Consider the following 21,830-nt stretch of genomic DNA (forward strand, 5'->3'; position numbering starts at 1 on the left):
GAGCACACCAATGTGCTTATCTTCTAATAAGGCAGAACAAATAACACTGAGATAAATGAGGGCTCTAAATGTTCTTCACGGCATTAATAATCTCAGGAATAATCACATAATCATTCCATAATGATTCTGTGTTGGCATGAACTAGAAACACGGCATTAATAAACAAACATCATGAATTGCAACAAATTTTCCTTTTGCAGAACACTGGTTTTCCAACCACCGCTGCTCTAAAATAACAAACATAGATAGGTAATGGTTTTAAAACCCGCTATTTGCCCCCTAACCTGCCCTAAAAATTTTACAAACTCAGACATACAATGTAATTTACTTCCTAAACCAGGAGAACAGTAGTGGGAAAAACAAACAAACAACCAGCCACGAAAACAACAAAACAAAACTGCTTTGTGAACATGTTTTTAAATTTGGTTTGGGAAGTCCAGGTGTCATAACTCTTTTAAAAAAAGAAAAAAGGAAAAAAAAAAAAAAGAAGACTCTGGTAAGCAGTCCAAATAAACACACGTTCAGCACAACATAAGTAAACTAGTTTTAAAGGGAAAACAGTTTAAAAGTATTATATATATCATCTTTTACAATAGTGGTAAAAACATTCTAAACTGACAAGTTAAACTGATAAATCAGTTTGATCCACCAGCACTATCCAAACAGCTTGCTTCTAATAAAAATAGTGCACCAAAAACCACTTGTGCTTTGAGTTTATACTTCTTGTGTTACCCCTTCTTTTACATACAAAAAAATCAAGACAGAAGCGCCTAAAACATTTCTGCAACTGCAGAAATAGCAGCACTTCTGTAAATAATGAATATTGACGCACAGGAGAGTTCCTGAACAGGAGAGCTCCTGGAGAAAGGAGGGTCCCTCAGCAGCGCCTCAGCGGTGCTGATGTCGGAGGGATCCCTGCAGCAGGGACAGGATGATCTCACCGGCGCTGCTGCAGTAAAAAATCACGACAGAAGCGCCTAAAACATTTCGGCAACTGCGGAAACGGCAGCCCTTCTGCCAGGAGAGCTCCTGGAGGCGGGAGGTTGCCCCGGCAGGCCCTCAGCGGCGCTGCTGCTGCAGGAAGCCCTGCAGCAGGCCCTGCACTCTGGCCAGGATGATCTCGTTGGCGCTGCTGCACTGCTCGGGGCCGTACGGGGGCTCGATGGTCAGCACCCCCGCCACGCTCAGCGTCCTGCCCTGCTCCCCCTGCTCGCCCACGGGGATGTGGTTTGTCTCCAGCCACGTCTTCAGCGCGTTCTTCCTCTCCTGCAGCTCCTCGGGGCTGTAAGCGGGGCTCTCCCGGGGCGCGAGGATGGCGGCGAGGCGCCGCTCCGTGTCCGCGTCCCCTTCCCGCAGGATCTCCACCGCCTGCACGGCGTGGCCCATGACGAACGACAGCGACCCCTTCTCGTTCTCTGGGAATGTCGCGAGGACAATGCTGTCAAGGAGAGGGAGATTGTCTAAGTTCCTGTTCTTAACTGAAGGCTGAGAAGCAGCCTCCAAGGTTTTGGGGACAGGAGCTCATCAGCATCAGCCTAATCCAGGTATTTAGGCAATATCCAGCACCCAGCAGTTTCCTTTGGAAAGCATGCCGCCATACCCTTAAAACACTAAAAATGTGGGGCTCTGCAGGGAGCTGCTGGTCGTGAATTTGAAACCACTCTAGACACTGTGAAGAACATTAATGTACACTTTGCTTTTAAAAAATAAAGTCGCGTCTGGAAATCTAAATATTTTTGTGCAGCTTTCCCTTGTGTGCTGAAGAACCTAAAACATTTCAACATTTAGAAACAGCATTTTGAATTGGATTTGATACCTTGCAGCACGTTGAATGCTGAAGGCAGCTAACAACACCAGAACCCTCGAATGAAAAAAATGGTAATATTTATTAAACATTGCCAAAAGAATTGTTTTAAACGATAGTTGGCAGTTTGTGAAATGAAAATCCAAGAGGAACACACTACAGAAGGTTCAGGCTCACAATGCAGAAACCTGGTCTTTTCCCAAGGGCACTTGCATCCCAGAAGTCCTAAAACGCAAGTGGGAAGGCAGCTGGTTGTATTTGTAGGATCTCTCCCTCATATATCAACAAAGAGCATCAGAAACCGTTTTCTTCCTCTTGTGGGAAGCAGAATTCCAGAACCTGATGCCAGCACTTCCCTAGCCCATTACTGCCGCCAGGAGTGGAAGTAATGGCTTTTTGGGATGTGTCCAGTGAGATATGCCTTGACTTCAGCCTGGACCATCACCAGAATCATTCACAGCTGCTTACACCTTCCTTATCAAAATGATAAGACACTTGAGGAGATTATTGGAGCTACTCCAGAGCTGAAGCAACAACCAGTTCTCTGAAGCTGAATGTTTTAGTTTTCAGCCTCCATCCGGTGTTCACGTGGGACAAGTAAGGTACGAAAGAGCTCTGGCAGCAAGGAGACAAATTTCTACCCATTCCCTGCTGCCTTCTGCCTTTCAAACCCCGTTTGCAAGTTATTTCCTTGGGCTACCAGAGATGTGGGGAACCACTTCCCATCCAGGGCCCCTGATTTCCCCTGCCTGCTCTCCAAAGAAGCCTCTGCACCTTCTTAGGGTGTCTGGCTGGAGTGGAAAGCCAGAAGTCTGGACAAAAGCTAAGGATTTCAACCCCTAAAACACTCCTGCACTCTTCATGAAACAGAGTTTGGTGTATTATTAAAAGCAATCCTTAACACATGGATTGCTGAGAGGTAATAGTATAGTTTAATATGTAAGATGTAAATAAACCACTTGGAATTATAATACTGTGTGATTTAATATGCTGTTCACTTAGTTTTACTCACTTAGCATGAGTAGCAGGGTTTGCTGCAGCCTTGGCTGCAAGCTGTGAACTTTCACCTTGAACACATGCTGGTAGAGAGTCGATTTTAGCAATTTTCCTAGAAGCTGGCACAGTGCTGAGTGAGAATAACTGAATTTACAGTGAGAGTAACGTTTCTAGCACACTGGTATTTTGGTTGTTGCTAAGCAGTGCTTATTCTAAATCAAGGACTTGTTCGTTTCCCATGCTCAGCCAGAGATGAGGTGCAGAGGAAGTAGAAACCAGAAGATAAGGAAGCTGCAGCCATCAGCAGAAGCTGCAGCTTAACAAGATAACTTTTGCTATTTTTGCTCCAAATAAGCTTGCTTCAGCCTTGGAATCTTTTCACCTCCTAAATCTTGCTTTTTATTAATTTTACAGAAATAAAAGCTTTGGTACTTACGTGGCAGAAACTGGGTCAACTGTTAAAACCCATCCTTCGTATTCATGTTTCTCAACTGCAACAACTTTCACCAATTTGTTCACATACGTTTCCCAATCCAGAGGGCTTTTTCTCTGCCAGTCATTCATACTTCCTACATCCAGGACCTGGAAAACAACCAGATCAATCAGCAGATGGAGTCAATCTTCTTGCTCTGCTCTTCACATCAGAACTGGGTTTGCCTCCATGTAAAGATTTGTCTTAAGCAAAATTTGCCTTTTTTTTTAAGCAGACATTCACACGAGTGGTTTGCATAAAGCTGCACTTCTGTAATTCCCTACGCTTGTTTTTAAGGGCACGCAGCCAAGCCTCAAACCCCACCGTTCTGGTCACCTCACGCTTTCCCGTTGCATTCAACTCTCCACCTATTGCGCTGCCTTCTTAGAAAACCCTGGAGGTAAAAGTTCATGTTTTGTGCTCTCCCCTCAGCCCCAGGCTGCAGCAGCAGCGAGTGCCGTTCACACGCCAAGCCCTGCCTCGTCCGTGTGCGTTATACCCGGGGTAGCTGCAGGCTCTGTACATCTGCTATGGAAAAATAAGGTCTTTTTGCTTCCCTGGTTGTTGAGTTGCTTTCAGCGAGCTTTCCCGTGCCGCCGTGAAGGTGAGAAAGTGGATTCCGACACCCACCCCACAGCTGCTCCATTTCGGCAGCACTGCCTCAGAGCTTCCCAGGGACGAACCAAACTAGCAATTAACTCGGTCATTTGTGAAAGCCGGCATGCAACGGTTTTGTCAGTGCCAACACAAAAAAAAAAAAAAAATTAAAAAGGGTATAGAATGAGATAGTCAGATTTTACAGGTTTAAAGGGGCAATTTCCTTTTTTTTCTTTCTTTCTGGGAGTCTCAGTTCAGCCTCTCCAGTACTACAGGGCTTGTGTATGACTGGCTTGTGCCGCTGCACTCAGCTACCGCTTTCTTTCAGTCACAGCTCGTTTACCAGAAAGCAGGGAGAGCAAATCTAATGGTTTTCACGCTAAGAACACACACTGGCCTGCACTCCGGAGGCGGCTACGCACCAGCTGATGGGGATATCACCTCCAACCCTGGATGCGTCCAAGGATTGCTCCCACTCAGAGGTGCCCGCCCAGACAGATCACACGGGGCAGGCGATCAGCAGGAGTCCTGTCTCTCGGGGAAAGCGTTCCCCACCCGCACTCGCTCCGCTCCTCCCGCGTCCACGCGGGCCGCGCTTCCCGGGAGGCCCGCCCCGCGCATGCGTGCTCCGCGCGGCGCGGGGGAGGCGGGGGAGCGGCCCGGGGGGCAGGCGCGTGCGGCGGCGCCTGCGCGCGGGCGGCGGAGCCGTCGGGATGTCGCGTTACGGCCGCTATGGAGGCGGTGAGAGCTCCCGGGGGGCCGCGGGAGGCGGGCGGCCGCGCGGGCGGGAAGGCGAGACGGCTCCGAGGGAGAGGAGATTACCGCGGGGAGGCGGGCGGCGGGCGGGAGCCGGCGGGGAGGGGAGGAAGGGCGACGCGGCCGCCGCCGCCGTTGTCGCCGCCGCCATTTTGCGTCAGCGGCCGTGGGGGAGGACGCGCGGCCGGGCGCGCGGCGCGGGCGGGAAGGCGGGAAGGGGCCGCGCGGACAAGATGGCGGCGGGAGGGCGGGGAGGGGCTGAGCCCCGCGCTGAGCCCCGCGCTGAGCCCCGCGCTGAGCCCCGCTCCGCTCCCCTCCGCAGAGACCAAGGTGTACGTGGGCAACCTGGGCACGGGCGCCGGCAAGGGCGAGCTGGAGAGAGCCTTCAGCTACTACGGGCCGCTGAGAACCGTGTGGATCGCCAGGAACCCGCCGGGGTTCGCCTTCGTGGAGTTCGAAGACCCCCGGGATGCCGAGGACGCTGTCCGCGGACTTGACGGGAAGTACGTGTCCGTCTCGCGTGTTCGCCGAGGCTGCGGAGAGGGAACCGGGGGTTACCTCTCCGGTCCACGTGCTTTTGTAGTTGTGTCACAGAGTGCGGGGTCTAACCCAGAGGCCTCATGGACTCGTTGCAGGGTGATCTGCGGCTCCAGGGTCCGAGTGGAAGTATCCACCGGGATGCCGCGCCGCTCCCGCTACGACCGGCCCCCCGCCCGGCGCCCCTTCGACCCCAACGACAGATGTTACGAGTGCGGTGAGAAAGGCCACTATGCCTATGACTGCCACCGCTATAGCCGGCGGAGGAGGAGCAGGTACGTGCGGCGCCGGGGCGGTGCCTTGCTTCGCCAGCTCGCTGTTGTGTAGTTCTTGTTAGCAAAGAACACGATGTTACACCGGTTTTCTTTAAACTGTAACGCTAGATTAATTGTATAGGTGTATATTACGATTTGTTGCTATTTCTATCAAATGTTAATATCTTAATAATCAACCTGGTCAAAACCTTTCAGGTTTCTTCGTTTGAGTCAGTCGCCTTGATTCAGAATGTCACGAGCCTTAAGATTTCATGCTGAGGCGCCTTGCAAATCCGACACTTAAGATCCTCCTAGACCTTGAGGTGATCAGCATAAGAGGCCAGATCCCCTCGAGCCATCTACACGTAGCTTCACCTTATTCTTTAAGGGCAGAAAATTTGAGACGGTGACCGCCGTAACAGTAAATTTGGCTTTCAATTGGGGCCCCCCTCCGGTTTAGAAAGAGGAACAGCAGATTGACCACATGCCCAGCTAGAAAAATCTTCTTGCGTCAATCAAGCCTCACCCTGGCTCATTGGGCTGTCAGTTTGATCGTCGTTAGATTGAAGAGAACTCCTGCCTAGATGCAGCGCTCGCCTATAGATACTTCTAGATCGTCTAGATCTGCTAGACCTTGGGCCAAAGAGGGTCGACCTGCAAACTTGCAAGGTTTATTTTAAATACGCATTACAGTGTTTTCTATTCTAATGTAATTCTGCAATGTAATTCAGCTTTAACATTTTTCTAGGTAGTAAAAATGCTCAAGACAAAAGTAGGCCCAGACATTTTTCCAACTGACAGATGCTAGTTCTTTAGTTGTGTGAAAAAGAAAAGTTTTGACTTCAGCAGGGCCTCAGTGGTGCTGGCTGCTGCAGCTGTCTGCTGATACCTGTTCTTTCTAACCTCAACCCAGGTCCCGGTCGAGGTCCCGCTCCAGGTCCCGAGGAAGGCGGTACTCGCGCTCGCGCAGTCGCAGCCGTGGTCGGAGGTGTGTTTGAGTTTGGCTTTTATTCCTGTTCCTGCCTTTTCCCAGAAAAAGCTGCCCTTGTACAACTGTTGGGATTGCTCTCTTTGCAGGTCCAGGTCAGCCTCCTACCGCAGGTCCAGGTCCATGTCTCCTCGTAGGTCTAGGTCCGTGTCTCCCCGCCGCTCCCGCTCGGGCTCCTTGAAGAGATCGAGGTAATTAGTGCTGATTTTTAAAAGGCTGCGGCATCTACTGTTGTTGGTGTTTTCTTGTTTCAATTAGGTTTCAAAAGATGCTGACCTCTAGAAGTCAGCGTGGTTTAAAAAGTTTCTGATACTCCTAGTTAAATTCACAGGCATGCTAATGAGTTTCGACACTTTTTCTTGAGACACTGGCATCTCCTGTGACTGAATTTCTGTGTCTAAAATGTCTAATGATCATGTAGGTCTATGATCATGCAGGTCATATATGTTTTTATGCAGACCTTAATTTATAATGCTGTAATTGTCCTCTCTTCTGCTTGAGTTTACTTCTTTTTAATTTACCTCAATTTTTTAATTTCAGGTCTAGATCAAGATCCAGATCTAGATCCAGATCTGTTACATGGCCCCGAAGCAGGTATGTGACCATAGATAGTTGGTTAAAGGTGCTGAAAAGTCTCATTAGGCTCTCTGACAACTGTTAAGTTTTTTTTTCCAGGAAAAGATGTTTTCTCTCCACTAACTTAGGGGTCTGTAGTTTCAAAAAGCCGTGCAAAAGATTGTTCTTCCTCTTTTTATCCTTTTGCACACCCCTAAACATCTCAGCCCCATAGTCATCACAAATACTGGTTGCTTTAACAGCTAACAAATGTAGAATGAATCTCAAAAGTTTCTTTTTTCTTTCTGTAGCACACACAAGATTGTGGATTCTTCCCATTATTTTGCAGAGAAAGCAAGAGCCCGTTCAGTAGTGTTTTAATTCTTTACTGTCTGCAGCCAGGCAAGTCTTGAAGGGCTTGCTGGTGTTCTGAGTGTTACAGCTGCAGTTCAGCTCTGTTGAATATCAGTGTCAGTCTGCAGGAGCTGATTTTAATTGGAGATGAACACCTGTCAGGATTATTTTGTACCAATAAACGTGTCACAAGAGTAGTAGATTTTAAAGGAGCACAGGATGCTATTTGTTCCTTTAAACTTTACTTGATAGTAAGTGCATGCAGCCTGTGCTTCATGGAGCCTTGTCCTCGCAGCTGGGCTAACTGGGTCTCTTTGACAAGAACAAGAGGAAATGGAAATCCTGCTCTGGAAAAGGAATTGCTTATGGGCCATCCTATGCCTGTGCTAAGCTGGTTTTAATGGCTGCTCTTTGAAACGAGGAGCAGTCAACCAGAAGAAACACAGGAAGACACAGGATAGCTTCAGCCAAAGGGAGCAGGTAGAAAAGCCCACAGCTGAAGGTGGCATTTTCTGAGGATGGACAGCAAACAACGATGGGAGTTTTAAGGCAAAGGATGGTTTAATTTAGAGCAGAAACTCACACAAATGGTCCAGAAGCTGGTAAAAGAGAGAAGAAGGTTGCCCAAGGCAGTAGAGCAGTGCCTTTCTGTGACTGGGTACACCTGTGGCTAAACCATGTTGAATCTTAGTACTGGTTGTTCCAACATGACTTAATCATGGCTTATCACTGTTCACTGTCAGTGACAAGCAGGAAACAGCTACAGTCAGCAGACTCCCAAAGAGGAAAACATCTTGATTTTGCCACCATTGTTTTCCCTTTTTGGTACCAGGCTGGTTTTCTGCAGGGTGAAGGATACTTGTAGTGACGTTTCTAGTCCGTTTTAAGTATGGATTAAGTGACTGAGGTATAGGAGGTTACAGATGTACAGCTAGACTGAAGTGGCTAAATAATTGTGCTTATGCAATTGAAAGATTATTTCTTTACAGAAGAGTCCCAGGAATGCATCGCACCCAGAGACAGGCTCTGGGTTCACATGGGAGACTGACTAAATGAGTCCATGACATTTGCTGGTTTGACAGTGTCAAACACACATCTGGAAATTGTTGTGGAAAGCCTTGGATGTGGAATGTAGAACACTTCCGTAGGGGACCTCAGCAGTCTCAAAGGTGGACGTTTTCCACATTTTCTTTCATAAGGGTTAAGTTCAAACGTTAAAATACCTGAAGCAAGTGGATATATAAGATGAACTTCACAGAGAAGATACTTGTAGGAATGAGCTGTCTGCAACTGCAGGGGCAGATGTTGCTCAAGTCCAATAAAACCTGCAGGTTCAGAGCATGGCTTTTGATTAGCTCTGTGATAATACTGGTCAGGATTTGAGTTGTTCCTGTGTTACTGCCACCTGCACCAGCAAACACTGGACATCAGCTAGGGACCACAGTACAGAGCGACATGTGCAGCATGCACGTAAAAAGATTTCTTTGGAAACCTAACTTCCCTGGAAAACGTGCAGGATTCTGTGTATTCAGCATGAGAGTGCTCATCCACTGAGAGTGAGTCCTGCTGTCCCAAAGGTGGGGACCTGCCTGCCCTCAGTTTCCCTGCTGAGCTGTGTTTTTCCTTGCAGGTCGAGGTCTCATGGCAGATCAAAGTCTGGCTCCCCAGCTAAGAGGTGAGCATGCACACACAGAGCCTGCAGCAGCATCTCACATTTAGGTTTGCATGATGAACAGAGCCTTTAGAAAAATATCTCCCAAACATGGGTCCCCAGCTAATCTCTTTCTGATATGACAGAAATGATAACATTTCCTCTGCAGCTCTTTGGAATGTGTTCCTTGCCTCTCTCTGAGTTTTCATTAACTCTGTAGTTTCCAACATAGTACTAATTTCTTGTGCCTTTGTGCTCAGTACAGGTAATTTATTCTATCCATCAGAGAAAGAGCTTGAGCTTTGTTAATGCTTTTCATAAAACAGCAGTCTGGTGATGCTTTTCTCAAAGCCTCACCTTAGTACCCCCCCTTTTTTCTGTTTGTGTGCTGAAGAAAGTTGTTTAAAATGCAACTCAGCGCTAAATGAATGGAGAATCCCTGTCAGAGTAAAAGCTGATGTGAAAACTACCATTGGAAAGACCTTCTTGGCTAGATTCCTATAATTTACATTCTGATAGGCTGGGGTTTTTTAACCATAAAAGTCACATTTGACATTGAAGCCGCATTGATGTTGTGTTTTGACAGCCGGTCCAAGTCCCGGTCACCATCTCCAAAGAGAAGGTATGTTGGTCTCCCTGCTGATAGCACAGACTCCTAGAGCTGGCATTTTAGTGTCTGCACTGATCTCAGCTCAGCAGCTTGACTGCTGCTTGTAGGAAAGTACTGGAAAGGTATTTTGCTGACATGCCTTTCACAGCAATAATGGTGTGGTTGTGGCTTTCTGTATGGTAATACGGATATGTGGTGATAAAACCTCAGGGTTGTGTAGCAGTGTCTTGTCCTTGTCTGCTCCCCTGTTGCTTTTGGTTCACTGACGGTTTTATTGCACAGAGACTGATGAGCTTAAAGCATAAATAAATAATAGGAAATAAATAAATGTAGGAAATCAGCTTTCAGTCTCGTTAAAGGCTACGTTGCTGTTGGGGAAGGTAGAGTGGAGTAACCTGGCACAGCAGTCAGGAATGGAAAATCAAGCCTGTTATGTTCACTGCTGTTAGATTGTTTTTTTTTCTTTCCCAGGAAGTCAGTAAATAGTTTTCTCTCTCTCTGTGTATGCACAGAGTAATGTGTAGAAGATGTGTAGTGACAGAATCAGCAGCATTTTTCCCCTAATTAGAATTCTTTAATGGTTCATTTTTACAACTTTAGTGTCAATCCCAAAGGCAGGAATAAGTGCTCATAAATGCTGAGTGCTCACCATGATGGGTTTTGACAAGCTGCTGTAATCAGAACAGTGAAGGAGTATCTTGCCCCTTTGGAGGTCACTATAAGTAGTGCCCTTACGGTGATCTCCTTTTAAAAATAACAGTTAAAAAAAAAGTGTTCTCTCCAGATCATCAACCCGTTAACTTCTGTCAATACTGATTGGTTATTTTATTTAAAAAGAGTGCTTAAAGGGAGCCAGAGTCTGGGTATACTCATGTTGCTTTTTCCTGTGTTGGTGATTCCTAAGCAACTACTGAAATGTTAATTTTGGATTCTTTTTCTTTCAGCCGTTCACCATCAGGAAGCCCTCAACGAAGTGCAAGTCCTGAAAGAATGGATTAAAGTTATGAAGTTAATCTTTTAGGAAGAAAGTTATTTTGCTTACATTATTATAAGGGATTTTGTGGTGTCTTTGTAAATGTAAGAATGTAGATAGAAGAGTATATCAACTAAAATTTGGCATGATCTGGGTCTTCTGAGTTAGTCACACCAATAGACTAGCACAGGTCTCTTTTTATTGTATGAATTAACTTCCTGTGATATGAAAATGTGGGACTTTTTTATTGGCACATTGAAATAAAATGTGTATTTTTAACTAAAACTTCTCCGTAGTAACCCTGCTGCTTCTGTCAACGTTTGGGTAATTTTAGCTGTGTGCCATGTGACGTGGATGAAAAATGTCTAAAATGGGACTCACTGATCCCAGCTGGTGTCTTCTCAAGGTAGTCACTTTTCACATCTACTGTTCAATGGTCTGCTGAAAGCATCAGTTCCTGCTCTCCTTGAAATGGAATTTAAAATCCATCTCTGTCTGCAGATGGAGAAAAATTTGCATATGCCCTTTTCATTCCTTGATGTTTAGTGGGCATTCATTTTTCTGGCTGATCTGCTTATTCTGCAAAGCTCATTCTCTGGTGTTTGACTGTTGATTCCAAGATGCCCCAAAAATCTAAGGATAAACTTTCCTCCAAAACACATCTTTGAACATCTGCAGAAACCTCTAAAGGTATTAGAAATCATTAATAACTTGACAATTGCTACTTTCAGTTGCTGCATTTTTTAGTTCCTTAGGCTATTGATATAAAGAAAACTTCTTAAAATATCTCAAGATGTGTTTTTCTTTTTTGAGGGAAGATCCTTAAAGATTCTCCGCTGCCCTCAGTTCTGACCTGTGTCACAGAAACTGGTCTGGTTGTAAAGCAGCCCATATATATCCTGGAGATGATTTTGTTGAATGATGCCAGCTTCTTACAGCAGATACACATTATGTTAGAGGTGTGTCAAACTGTCCTCATTCTGTATGAAGGAATTGCATGATAAACCACTTCAACACAGATCACAGCCAAGGGACTGGCAGCAGTGTTGGACTGTGAACAAAAAACTGGCAGAGGGGAGAAAAACATCTTTTCTCTTTGATGGGATGGGCTGTCTAGCAGAAATAAAGGCCAGTGTCAGCAGCAAGTAAGCACTGGAATGGAAAGCCAGGCCTGTTTGGCCTTCCAATGAAATCTGTCATGGCAGTTTGCTCCCACTGTGTAAACCACAGCAGAACAGCTTAAATAAAGTGACAAGATGAACTTTGTTACACCTGGGGTAATGCATGGTTTTCAAGCAACAGATTTCCTGTTAATAATGCCTGCATGGAGCTTTTCCAGCGGATGAGTGAACAGTCCAGGTCCTGAAGGTCTGCAGCAGCATCCTCTGGCCTTTCTGCCTGGTCCTCGCTGGGGCTCACCATGGCCGCTGGTGCTCCAGGTGGATTCTGGCCACGGTGGGAGAGCAGGGCTGTCACAAATGTTACCCTGCAGTGATTCAGCCCAAATGCCTGAAGCCTGTGATAACGTGTTTGCAGTATTTTACTGGTTGTGCATTGTGTACCTGGTGAGAGGCACACGTTATGCCACTGCTCTGGATTTTCATCACCTTTTCTTTTCTGTATTCTCAAGGAGAACCTGCTCCACAATAAACCTGCAGACTGACACGACAGCTCTACTATTTCCTGTTTTTCAGTACCCAGAGACACTGGAAGGCTGAGCAGAAGAGTCCAGGGTTTCTCTAGGGGGCTGGGCTTCCTCTAAACCCATTTGTGAGAGCCTGAGCAGGGAGCAGGGCTGTGCTGGCGTGGACAGCCACTCCCAAGGACAGCCAGCACTCGTAAGGTGCAGAGGGGGAGCAGTGACAAAGGTGGCATCAGGCTGAAGCGCCAGGCACCCTGTGCCAGGCACGATGACTGTCCACCTGTTTCCCTTGGGAGTAGCTATCAGCTCCCTAATAGCATGGTATTGTCACCCCCTGGCTCGTGCCAGTGTTCCTGAAGCCTCAGAAACATGGAACTTTTCATCAGGGCGTTCCCTGATACAGGGCTTTGGAGATTTCATGTGGAAACAGTGTTAGGATGATGGGTTTTCTCCTGCAGTTGTATATTCAAGACTCAATGGGTGTGCCCACTTCAGCAACCAAGGCAGAGCAGAGGAGTTTCACCAGAGGATCCAGGGCAGGCAGCAGGGATTATCCCAACACGCTCCTTAAGGCTACCCTTCATGCACACCACTTAGAGAGAGCACTTCGATGGAAATAGCAGATGTAACAAACAATCACAGCTGCATCAGACTTCCCACAAGTTCCGCGTGTATGTTACCAGATATTCCCCTGCTGCAGTTGGAGCTGTGACATGCCATGCCCCTGGCATTTTTACTCCAAAACAAAACCCAGTGCCCAGGGGGAGAGGCTGGACAGAGTGTGAGAGCTTTGCCCAGAGCAGACAGCAACAGAGGCGGTGACAGGAGTTAAAGCCAGCAGAAACCACAGGTGAAAACCACAGAGGAGGGAAAGGGCTCCCAGAAGGATGCATCACCCAGGGCAGTTGGAAGGCTCTGTTTGGCACCTGGCAGGATTTCTGGCTCAGCTGCTGGAGGCACTTACCCCTCTCAGCGGTGGGAGTGGGCAGCCCTTCTCCTCAGGCAGTGCTGAACACGAGCCACGTGGTGTGGTTGTATTCCTCCCCCGGGTGGAGCAGGACGTTGGGGAAGTGAGGCTGGGGAGAGGCAGCAGCACGTCAGTGACTGTGAGCGCATTCCCTGGCACCAGAAATCACGGCTGCATGCCTTTGTTCTTCCCAAGGCACATTCCCACAGCTCCCCCAGCCATTTCCAGCAGCAGTGTGTAACCACCCACCACTCTCCAGCGGGCTGAGTGGCTGAGTCCTGCCGCTGGATGAATCAGGCCATGAGGAATGACTCAGATTTCAGAGGATGTGGCAAGCCCCCAGTGGAGTCATCTGCTCAAGACCCCACACCCCTGGGAAGCTGGGCTGCACAGGGCCAGTCCCTGCTGTGCTGACTGACCCCTGTCTAAAGGCACTGTGACCTGTGCCTGCCTCACTCCTGGTGCCTGCAGTGTCCCCTTGACAAGCACACATTTAGTGCCCCAGAGACACGGAGGGTGGCAGGGACAGCTCACCTTGTTAACAGCATCGGGCCAGTTCTGGGTTTCCAGGCACAAAGCCGAGTGCTTGGGGTACGTGGCAGCCCCTTTGCCCTTCAGGGAGCCATCCAGGTTGTTGCCGGTGTAGAACTGGATGCCGGGCTGGGTGGTGTGAACCTCCATGGTCCTGCCGGTGGGCGCGTGGAAAACCCTGCGGAGATGCCGTTGGAGGGTGCCGTGGGACCGGCGGAATGGGCACGCCCTGCCTCCAGGGCTGGGAGTCCCGCCAAGGCCCCAGCCTACCTGGCCACAAGGCGCCGATCCTGCCCCTGACGCAGGCAGAAGTTGTGGTCGAAGCCATCCAGGTGAAACTTCTGCAAATGCTTGCCCAGCTCCACAGGCTGCCGGAGATCGAACCCGGTGCCCTGCACAGCAGCCACCTCCCCTAAGCACGGAGAACAGCAGGCTCAGCCACTCAGCCCCGTGCCAGCAAACCCGTGGGGTTTGGGCTGGGACACACAGCACAGCAGGCGGCCCCTGGGGACACTGCTGCCCTTAGCAGGGGCAAAGCACAGACAAGGAGCAAGAAAAGGCATGGAAGTTTGTACCCGTACAAGCCAGCATTTTCTCTCCTGCCCTTGTTAAAACTGCTGTGGGCATGCAGTGTCCTGTGATAAAGCAGCACAAACAAGCCCAGGACATACTAAACACAGTGCAAAACAGTCACCCCAACCGAAAGGTGAGGGGTTTTGCACGGAGGGCAGAATGAACACCTTGGAAAAAAATGAAACCGTTCCAATGACATAAAACTTACATAAAACACAGCAGGCATTGCACACAAGGGGTCTGTCTTTAACAATTGCACAAACCTTCACCCCAGGACTACGGCTACCCACACAAGAAGGAAGTGCAGGGGTAGCAAGGTGGCCACAGCTAAGATGTGAAACAGCTCCCTGGTGAAAGCAGCAGGGAGAAGCAGAGCACTGGGTTGGGTAGGGCCTTAAGCTCTTCCCCTATTTGTGCACAAGCATGGCACACCAAGCTGAGCAGAAGCCACCTGGAGCAGAGAATCCACTCCTCCAGGTGCCACAGGGAGCTTTTCTCCTGGACGGACCCACAGAACAGCCTCACATCCCATGTGCCTCTGGCCCCATTTCCTGCTGCTCCTGCCTGCTCCCTGGGGCTGGTGATGGAGCCGGTTACCAGCCCGTGGCTCTGCCCACCCTGCTCAGGTGCAGTGGGACTGAAGCCAAAGGTGAGGGCCCCGCTGTGCTTGGGCCCCCCTGGCTGCTGCTGTGCCCCCTGGCAGGCAGTGCTGCTGCCCACACCCACCACCACTGCTCAGAAAGATCCCTTCCACCTGCTGCCACACCCACCAGTAGGGATCTTGGTGTCGTCCACAGGCAGGTAGGAGTCTGCTTCGATGGAGATCTCGTGGTCATAGACATCACGGGAGCCCTGCAGGAGGAGGGGAAACGCTGGGATTCTGTTGCAGCCACTGTTCAAGCAGCCCTAAGCACAGCTGTGATGTGTCAGTCCACAGTGGTGCCCCACAGGTAGTGCCCGGAGCACCTCCCGGCCCTCATTCCACCTTGACCTTGGGCACAGCACAAACTGGCACAGGCAAAAACCTTCAGGGGCCCTCGGAGCTGTAAATCCCACAGGAATGAGCCCATCAGTCTGTACTTGTACCCCACAGAGCACTACCACCCTGCAGGCTGACTAGCCAAAACGCGCTGGGTACTGAGCACACAGCAGCAGGGAGAAGGGGAAGGAAGCAAGCAACGGGAAGTGCAACCCATCCTCCTGTCTCATCTGCATTGCTGCGGGGCTGTGCTCCTCCTCCTCCTCTCCCACAGCCTCAAGAATGCTGGCAGGGAACCTGCTGGGCTGGAAGAGGAGCAGGCTCAAAGCTGAGCCTTCAGGTCACTATCTAATCTGAGCAGCAATTTTGTGCCCAAAGGTCTCCTGTTGCTCTGGAACACGCCGGGGTTGCACACTGCACGTGTTGGTATTTCTGCACCTCTGGGAGCAGCAGCAGAGGGAACACCAACAACTGCACAGCCATCCTCAGGGCAGCAGCCTGGGCACAGCTCTGCTCAGAGGGGCTGCCTTGTCTCTCACAAACACTTTTAAGGGCCTTTGTCTCACATCCAAATGTGACTGCTCTGCCCAGCAACACTTTATTTCTCAGATCCTTTTCCTCCGAGCCCAGTTACAAACTGTGAGATTACAATACAGCTGCAATTCACTGTCCATGTGGTTGACAAAACCCTGTACGGCTGTGTGGGAGCCCTCTGCATCCTGCTGCTGCAACCTTGCTAGTCTGCAATCCTGCTATCTCACATCCCCTTTCCATGATGTTTCTTCTGCCCATTTTGACCTGGGTATTTTGGTGCTGCCACTCCAGGCCCTGATCTCAACTGCACCACCCTCTCAGAAATGCCAGGCCACCACTAGGGCATGCCAGCCCTGCACCTTCTCCATAATCTTCCCAAGGCATAGGAGAGACCAAACCGCCCAGTTACACACAAAAGGAGTCAACATTCTCAGCCGGATGTCTCCGTCCAAGAAGCAGTGAGATGTGTCCTCAGCTGAGGTCCACGTGATTCAGTCCTGTTCCTGCATGCAGCCCATGATGCACAGAGACAACCCTCACTGCTGTGTCCCCAGAAGGACGCTGTGTCCCCAGAGCAGCACGTTGGTCCCAATGTCCATCCCATGGGTTCCCAGGCCTTGTTCCCCTGCACGGTGCCGAGTCCACCTCCCCACACTTTACCTGCCCTGCCAGGTTGAAGTAGGCGTGGTTTGTCAGGCTGATGGGGGTTGTCTTGCTGGTCTGGGCCTGGTAGTTGATGGCCAGCTCCCTGCCACTGAGGGTGTAGGTGACCCAGACCTTCAGGTCCCCGGGGTAGCCTTCCTCGCCATCGGGGCTGAGCCGGAAGAAGCGAACGCCGTTCGGGAGCACCTGGGGGCTCCAGAGAACCTGCAGGGAGCGGGGGGTGAGTGGGACAGGAATGGGAACACGGTGCCTCTTGGAGCCCTGGGCACTGGGAATTCCAGGCTTTCTGTGCTCACAGGCACTGACCCCCCAGCAAACACTGCATTGGGCCTGAGCCTGTGGAAAAGGCTCCCAAAACTGAGTGACAGCACTGGGATTGTTGGTGTGGGGTTTGGATAGAAGGGTGTGATAGCACAGGGTGCAAAACTTAAGAGTTTAAGGGTTTAGAATATAGTAATACATATAAAGCAAGATGGAGGACAGAAAAATCCACATTGCGGGTCACAGGTGGTTGGTTCTTGGGTTAAAAGTACAAATAATTTAGGTGACATTTCTTATTGGACAGTTTGTGCTTAAAAGGCCTTGCAGAGAGGTAGAGACAGAGCCATTTTCCACTTTGTTAGCTAGAACTCACAGCTTGTGAGACTGTACTATGGATAAGAAATAATAAACGTCTGAGCCTGAACACAAAACGTCTCTCAAGCATTTAATCCCGACTGACAGAGAAGAAGATAAACCCACAGGTGCCCTTCCCTCCTGCCCCAGGCTGGGCTGAAAACAGGGACAGAAGGGATGCTGCACTGAAACAATGGCTTTTCCAATCACCTCTCTGAAGGAAACACAAGCAGCAGCCTGCTCTTGGCCAGCCAGGACCACCAGCAGAGAACAAGCTTTCCACTGAGCAGCCAAACAAACGAGGTAATTTGGCAACGAGGCAACTTTGACCTTCCAGCCTATGTTATGCTGTGCCTCAGAGTCCACATCTTTGATTTTTGCCCTCAAGCTGGACTTAACCCCCTTTCCATGGACCAACACCACTTCAACAAGCTGCCAGGCAGGCACTGGCTCCTAGGACAGTGTAAGAACACACCAGGAGGTCCTGCCCAGGGGCTGGGGTTGGGTTAAATGGTACCAGATGTGCTGTCAGACACATCCAGAGAGCTGGAGCTGGGACCTCTCGGGTTCTTCTCCCTTCCAGAGACCAGCAGCAGTGCTCTGCTTGGAGCCAAACATGCTGGCAAGGGAAGCAAGCCTGCAGGCTGTACACAGCTGCCCAGGCAGCCTGCTTGGCCCTGCCATGGGCCTCATGCTGAGAGGATGGATGTGCAACAAGAGGCTCTCTGGAGCTTCCCATTTCCCTAAGGAACAGTTACTGTCTAATCAGAGTGGACAGATAGAGGAACAGAGGTCAGATAACACTGTTGAGTTACTCTGCACAGGGATCACCACCATGGGGCATGGTCAAAAGCCTTTTCACCAAACCCAGAAGCTGAGGGCACCAAACACACCTGGCTGCAGAGCAGCCCTCCTGCACCGCCTGCACAGCCTGCAGCTCCCACGGCTGCAAGGATGCTGCGGTTAAAATACGAGTTTCTTTTTGAGGTCTTTGCAGAAAAAGCAGCTAAAGTCCAGGAAACATACAGATATCACAATTTTTTTTCTAAGATAAGAGAGTTATTTTCTGAAGTCCCCCAGCAGTGGGGTCACATAGTGCTGCCCTGTAAGTGCAGCACATCAGACCACACGCTGACCACAGCACTGATGTCTGCAGGACCACGAAAAGCTCAGAAGATGACCAAGATAATCGCAGCCAAATGCCAGTGTGTTTTTTGTTAGGGCTGACCAGTTAGGGCTCACTGTCTCTGACCAGTGAGGGTTTCCTGGCTGGAGGGGGCCTTGGGCAGATGTCCAAGTGTGCCCTGTGGGCCACAGGACACGAAGCTGTGGCTGGGAGATGTCACAGCCTTGTCCCCAGCAAGCTGGTGAGCCTTCAGCAAGCAAAGTGAAGAAGAAGAAGAAGAAGAGACCACATCCCCTGCCTGCAGAAGACAGCCTGAAAGTGCTGTCACAAAGAAATGCATGTTTTCAGCTCCAGATCACAGGTGTCAAGGTGTATAAAAAAGCTTTGAACAACCAGTCCTCTTTGGGGGCCCAACAGCCAAGCCAACCCCAGTACTCCTTTTTTTCTAAGGCTGATGAGGAGCATTCCATCCCAACCTGATGCCAGTTCACAATGTGATTTTTTTTTTCAGGCACCCTGGCATTTTTCCCATCAGCCTGGATTCCTTCCACAAGAAAACCCCAGTAACCCCAGGAAAGCAGCTGCACCAGCACATTCACGTGTTCTTTGGGGGAAATGGGGGATCAGCTACTTGCTGGTTACAAATGCACTTGATCCAACAAGGCCCAAGGTTTCAGGAAAGCAGAGACCTCTGAGGCTGCCCTGCAATCCAGACAGGCTTTCAAGAGAAGAGGTCCTCCACTGCCCTTACCATCTGTACCACAAGTACCTGACCTGAGCAGCAGCTCTTGGGAGGAGAGAGGAAAAGTGGAGTGCCCTGGGGCCAGGGAAAGGTTGCTTCATCTCAGGAGGTCCTGGGGGAGGGCTGGGAAGGAGACAGTGATCCTGGCCCTGGGGCATTTTGCAGGCCTGATCTAATCCCCCAGTGCAGTGAGTCGGGGTGAGGGCCTGGGGGAGGCTGTCACAGGATGAAAGCAGCACCGAAGGGGGCAATGCAGTGACTGGACCTGCAGCACCACCCTGCCCTCCCCTGACTTGGGAGTGATGTCACATGGAAGCAACAAAGATAAGTTTCTGCAAACTCATGTCCTTCTGACCCTGGGAGGAGCTGTGGGCAGGTAACAGCAGTGAAGCTGCAGGTGGAAATGAGTCTGCATGGAAAGACCGCTGTTCCCCTGAAAACCTCCTTTGGGCTGGCACAACTCCATGACACACTGCAGGGTGGTGCAGCTGGTGCCTGGGGAGCCTCCACTGCTCCTGAGGCTGGCTCCTCACTGCTGTGTCCCAAGCCAGGCTCTGTACAAGCAGCTCCTTGCCCAGGACAACCTGTCAGAACGGGGCTCCTGAGGCTCAGGGCTGCACTCACACGGAGCCACACAGCAAACCCTCTGCTCAGCATCCCAGGATGACATAAGTGAGCCCTGCAAACTCAGGCAAAGAAAAGCCACCCCAGCAGCTCTCAGGAACTGTCTCACTTCCCCGTTTCTGCACTCACAGCACTTTCTGAGCTGATTCAACTCAGTAACCACCAGAAAATGCTACAGGGTTCAGGGCAGTAGACATCACACCCTCTTGCCACAACCCCACAGACCATGTGCTGGCAGGACACTGGGATTTTCACCTTGTCAAATCCCTTGGCTCCTCCGTGCAGGCTGTTGGGGCCGTTGTTGATGAACAGCTGATACTCCTTCCCATCCAGGCTGAACCTCCCGCGGGCAATCCTGTTGGCAACACGGCCCACCACAGCACCAAAGAACGGGTGCTTCCCCCTGTAACCTGGCCCGGGAAACAGCACACGGTTAAACACGACCATTGCAACACGACGGGCGGCCTCCAGGAGTGCTCATGGCCTCAGCGGTGCCTCTCTCTGCTTCCCGCCAGGACGAAAGAGGTGACTGCAGCCGCAGCTCATTAGTGGTGCACATCTTCAATTAACACAGCCTGATGGGATCTTGTATTCTTTGCAGATTTGAAGAAAAGGCCTCTGTCACTGCCAGTCAAGGGATGACTCAGAGCTGCCCCAACAGAGTGGCACACTGCCACCAGTGTCCCTGTCCCACATCCACCACAGAGCCCAGGGGATGCAGCAGGAACTGTATCTCCTCCCCCATGATTTGGGGCCTTACAAGCAAGTCACACACTGTGGCAATAAACCACTAAGTGCTGCTTAAATTGCCCGACTGTGTTTGGGTTTGTTTTTTTTTTTTTTAATTTGATTTTTTTTTTCCAAAGAAACGTATTAAGACCCACCTTCTAAAGTGTCAAATCCTAGGACGACATCTGCAAACTGCCCATCCCTGTCTTTTGTCTCCAGAGTGGCGATGATGCACCCAAAAGACAGGATCTCCACTCTCACGCTGTCCGACTGCAGGACGAACTTCTCCACCTCTCCGCCTCCCTCCTCCGGGGGCATCCGCCCGAACGCCTCCCTGCTCACCGTTGTCATCGCTCCCTAAATCCCGGCCCCTCCGGCGGCAGCCGCAGCCCTGCCCGGCGCTCAGGAGGAAGAAGCAATGGCGACGGGAGCGGAGCACTCCCGGCTCCAAAGGGCAGCCAGGACAACCCTCGGCCGCCTCCCGTGCGGGGCGGAGCCGCGCCGTGCCCGCCGGAGCGGAGCGCCGGGCATCCCGGGGCTGGCTCCGACGGGCAGCGCCCGCCGGGAGGTGCCGGGGGCAGAGGGAAGGATTCCCGGGCAGAGGGAAGGATGCCGAGGGGAGGGAGCGGCGCTGCCGGGCCCGAAGCATCGCCGCCAGCAGCTCCTCTCCCCCACTGCCATCACACCGACACGAATTTCACGGCCCGTGCAAAGCATCACACGACAGAACGGTGTTTTCCCCCCGCCGTGTCCTCCCTTAGCCCCTCCGCAAGAGGCGCAAGGCAGCGCCTGCTGATGGTGCTGTAAATCAGGCTCAAGGCATTTGCTGCCCGGGCTGTTGTTATCATCAAAGCTGTGGCTCTGAGCCAGCCTCCATTAAGAAGCATCATCTTTGGAAATACCGACTTCCGGCTGTCTTTGCAGGAGTTTTCAGTCTGTGGGGAAAACCCCAGCAACATTTAAGTAATGTACGTTCACATTTTTGACCTCTCTTGGCAAGGCTCAAGTGCAAGGCACAAGAGCACCTCACTGCAATGTGATATGGTTCTATTTCTATGGGGGTAAATTTTCAAAATTTGTTGAAAGAACCAGTAACTCCCACCAAAAAACCTCAAATGATCAACTAGAGGCTGCTAAATATTAATTCCCAACATAGCCATCATCTTCTGACAGGACCAACTACAAATTCCAAGCCAACACAGAAACAAAAGCTCCCACACAGGGCTGGGCAGAGATGGTTTGGGAATCTGCATTTCTTTGGTAGTGATGGCAGCTCCTGGGTTTCCTTCTGCACCTTCACAACTTTTGCTCTCTATCAAAAAACAACACATGAAACAAGCATACCTTTTTTCTGCTCACCAGTATCACCTCCCATATGAGACAGGATAGGGAGCAGCCCAGATCTTGGAGTGAGGAAGGCTCCTGATGGATGGGTGAGAGATCAGTCTCATTTGTAACTGATTCGTGGAGTGTTTTCATGTGCAGAGCAATCCCAAAGTTCGCTCCTTGGCACCTCAGCTCCATCACCTCTCTCTTAACATACTTCTCCAGACACAGG

The 21,830-nt window shown here is 50.4% G+C and overlaps 3 protein-coding genes across 6 annotated transcripts; 1 reads left to right on the top strand and 2 right to left on the bottom strand.

The window, feature by feature from the left end:
• Nucleotides 1-396: 396 nt before the first annotated feature.
• Nucleotides 397-5,257, bottom strand: GEMIN6 (gem nuclear organelle associated protein 6). Of its 2 annotated transcripts, none has more exons than XM_066177658.1 (3): nucleotides 5,184-5,257; nucleotides 3,237-3,382; nucleotides 397-1,438 (listed from the first exon to the last, which is right to left on the bottom strand). In XM_066177658.1, exons 2-3 carry the CDS (start codon nucleotides 3,362-3,364, stop codon nucleotides 1,060-1,062), a joined length of 507 nt encoding a protein of 168 aa, XP_066033755.1. In that variant the 5' UTR covers nucleotides 3,365-3,382; nucleotides 5,184-5,257; the 3' UTR covers nucleotides 397-1,059. The 2 variants fall into 2 exon arrangements, with proteins under 2 accessions (XP_066033755.1, XP_066033754.1); XM_066177657.1 differs by lacking the exon at nucleotides 5,184-5,257 and adding an exon at nucleotides 4,292-4,474.
• On the top strand, nucleotides 4,533-12,210 carry SRSF7 (serine and arginine rich splicing factor 7). Its single transcript, XM_066177653.1, has 9 exons — nucleotides 4,533-4,610; nucleotides 4,948-5,128; nucleotides 5,261-5,437; nucleotides 6,330-6,404; nucleotides 6,494-6,595; nucleotides 6,945-6,998; nucleotides 8,944-8,988; nucleotides 9,551-9,586; nucleotides 10,519-12,210. The coding sequence occupies exons 1-9, from the start codon at nucleotides 4,583-4,585 to the stop codon at nucleotides 10,571-10,573; spliced, it is 753 nt and encodes a 250-aa protein (XP_066033750.1). The 5' UTR covers nucleotides 4,533-4,582; the 3' UTR covers nucleotides 10,574-12,210.
• GALM (galactose mutarotase) lies at nucleotides 6,406-21,817 on the bottom strand. 3 transcript variants are annotated; one of them, XM_066177651.1, is made up of 8 exons: nucleotides 20,428-21,548; nucleotides 19,799-19,953; nucleotides 16,434-16,640; nucleotides 15,031-15,112; nucleotides 13,958-14,099; nucleotides 13,691-13,865; nucleotides 13,154-13,265; nucleotides 6,406-6,580 (listed from the first exon to the last, which is right to left on the bottom strand). In XM_066177651.1, the coding sequence occupies exons 1-7, from the start codon at nucleotides 20,621-20,623 to the stop codon at nucleotides 13,188-13,190; spliced, it is 1,035 nt and encodes a 344-aa protein (XP_066033748.1). In that variant the 5' UTR covers nucleotides 20,624-21,548; the 3' UTR covers nucleotides 6,406-6,580; nucleotides 13,154-13,187. The 3 variants fall into 3 exon arrangements, with proteins under 3 accessions (XP_066033748.1, XP_066033749.1, XP_066033747.1); XM_066177652.1 differs by lacking the exons at nucleotides 6,406-6,580; nucleotides 20,428-21,548 and adding exons at nucleotides 10,127-10,556; nucleotides 21,617-21,817; XM_066177650.1 differs by lacking the exon at nucleotides 6,406-6,580 and adding an exon at nucleotides 10,127-10,556 and having other exon boundaries at nucleotides 20,428-21,547.
• Nucleotides 21,818-21,830: the final 13 nt, after the last annotated feature.

This window comes from Chamaea fasciata, unplaced genomic scaffold, assembly GCF_029207755.1.
Source record: "Chamaea fasciata isolate MVZ Bird 193981 ecotype frontalis unplaced genomic scaffold, bChaFas1.0.hap1 SCAF_3, whole genome shotgun sequence".
In the NCBI taxonomy this organism is placed as follows: Eukaryota; Metazoa; Chordata; class Aves; order Passeriformes; family Sylviidae; genus Chamaea; species Chamaea fasciata.

Bases quoted from the DNA above. Each gene is read 5' to 3' on its own strand.
- GEMIN6 (XM_066177658.1), bottom strand. From the start codon at position 3,364: ATGAATGACTGGCAGAGAAAAAGCCCTCTGGATTGGGAAACGTATGTG. The intron at 1,439-3,236 runs GTAAGTACCAAA...TCTCCTTGACAG, and splicing joins GTTGACCCAGTTTCTGCCAC to CATTGTCCTCGCGACATTCC.
- SRSF7 (XM_066177653.1), top strand. From the start codon at position 4,583: ATGTCGCGTTACGGCCGCTATGGAGGCG. The intron at 6,405-6,493 runs GTGTGTTTGAGT...CTCTCTTTGCAG, and splicing joins AGTCGCAGCCGTGGTCGGAG to GTCCAGGTCAGCCTCCTACC. The intron at 6,999-8,943 runs GTATGTGACCAT...TTTTCCTTGCAG, and splicing joins GTTACATGGCCCCGAAGCAG to GTCGAGGTCTCATGGCAGAT.
- GALM (XM_066177651.1), bottom strand. From the start codon at position 20,623: ATGACAACGGTGAGCAGGGAGGCGTTCGGGCGGATGCCCCCGGAGGAG. The intron at 16,641-19,798 runs GTGAAAATCCCA...CGCTCCCTGCAG, and splicing joins GAGCCAAGGGATTTGACAAG to GTTCTCTGGAGCCCCCAGGT. The intron at 15,113-16,433 runs GTAAAGTGTGGG...CTCCTCCTGCAG, and splicing joins ACTTCAACCTGGCAGGGCAG to GGCTCCCGTGATGTCTATGA.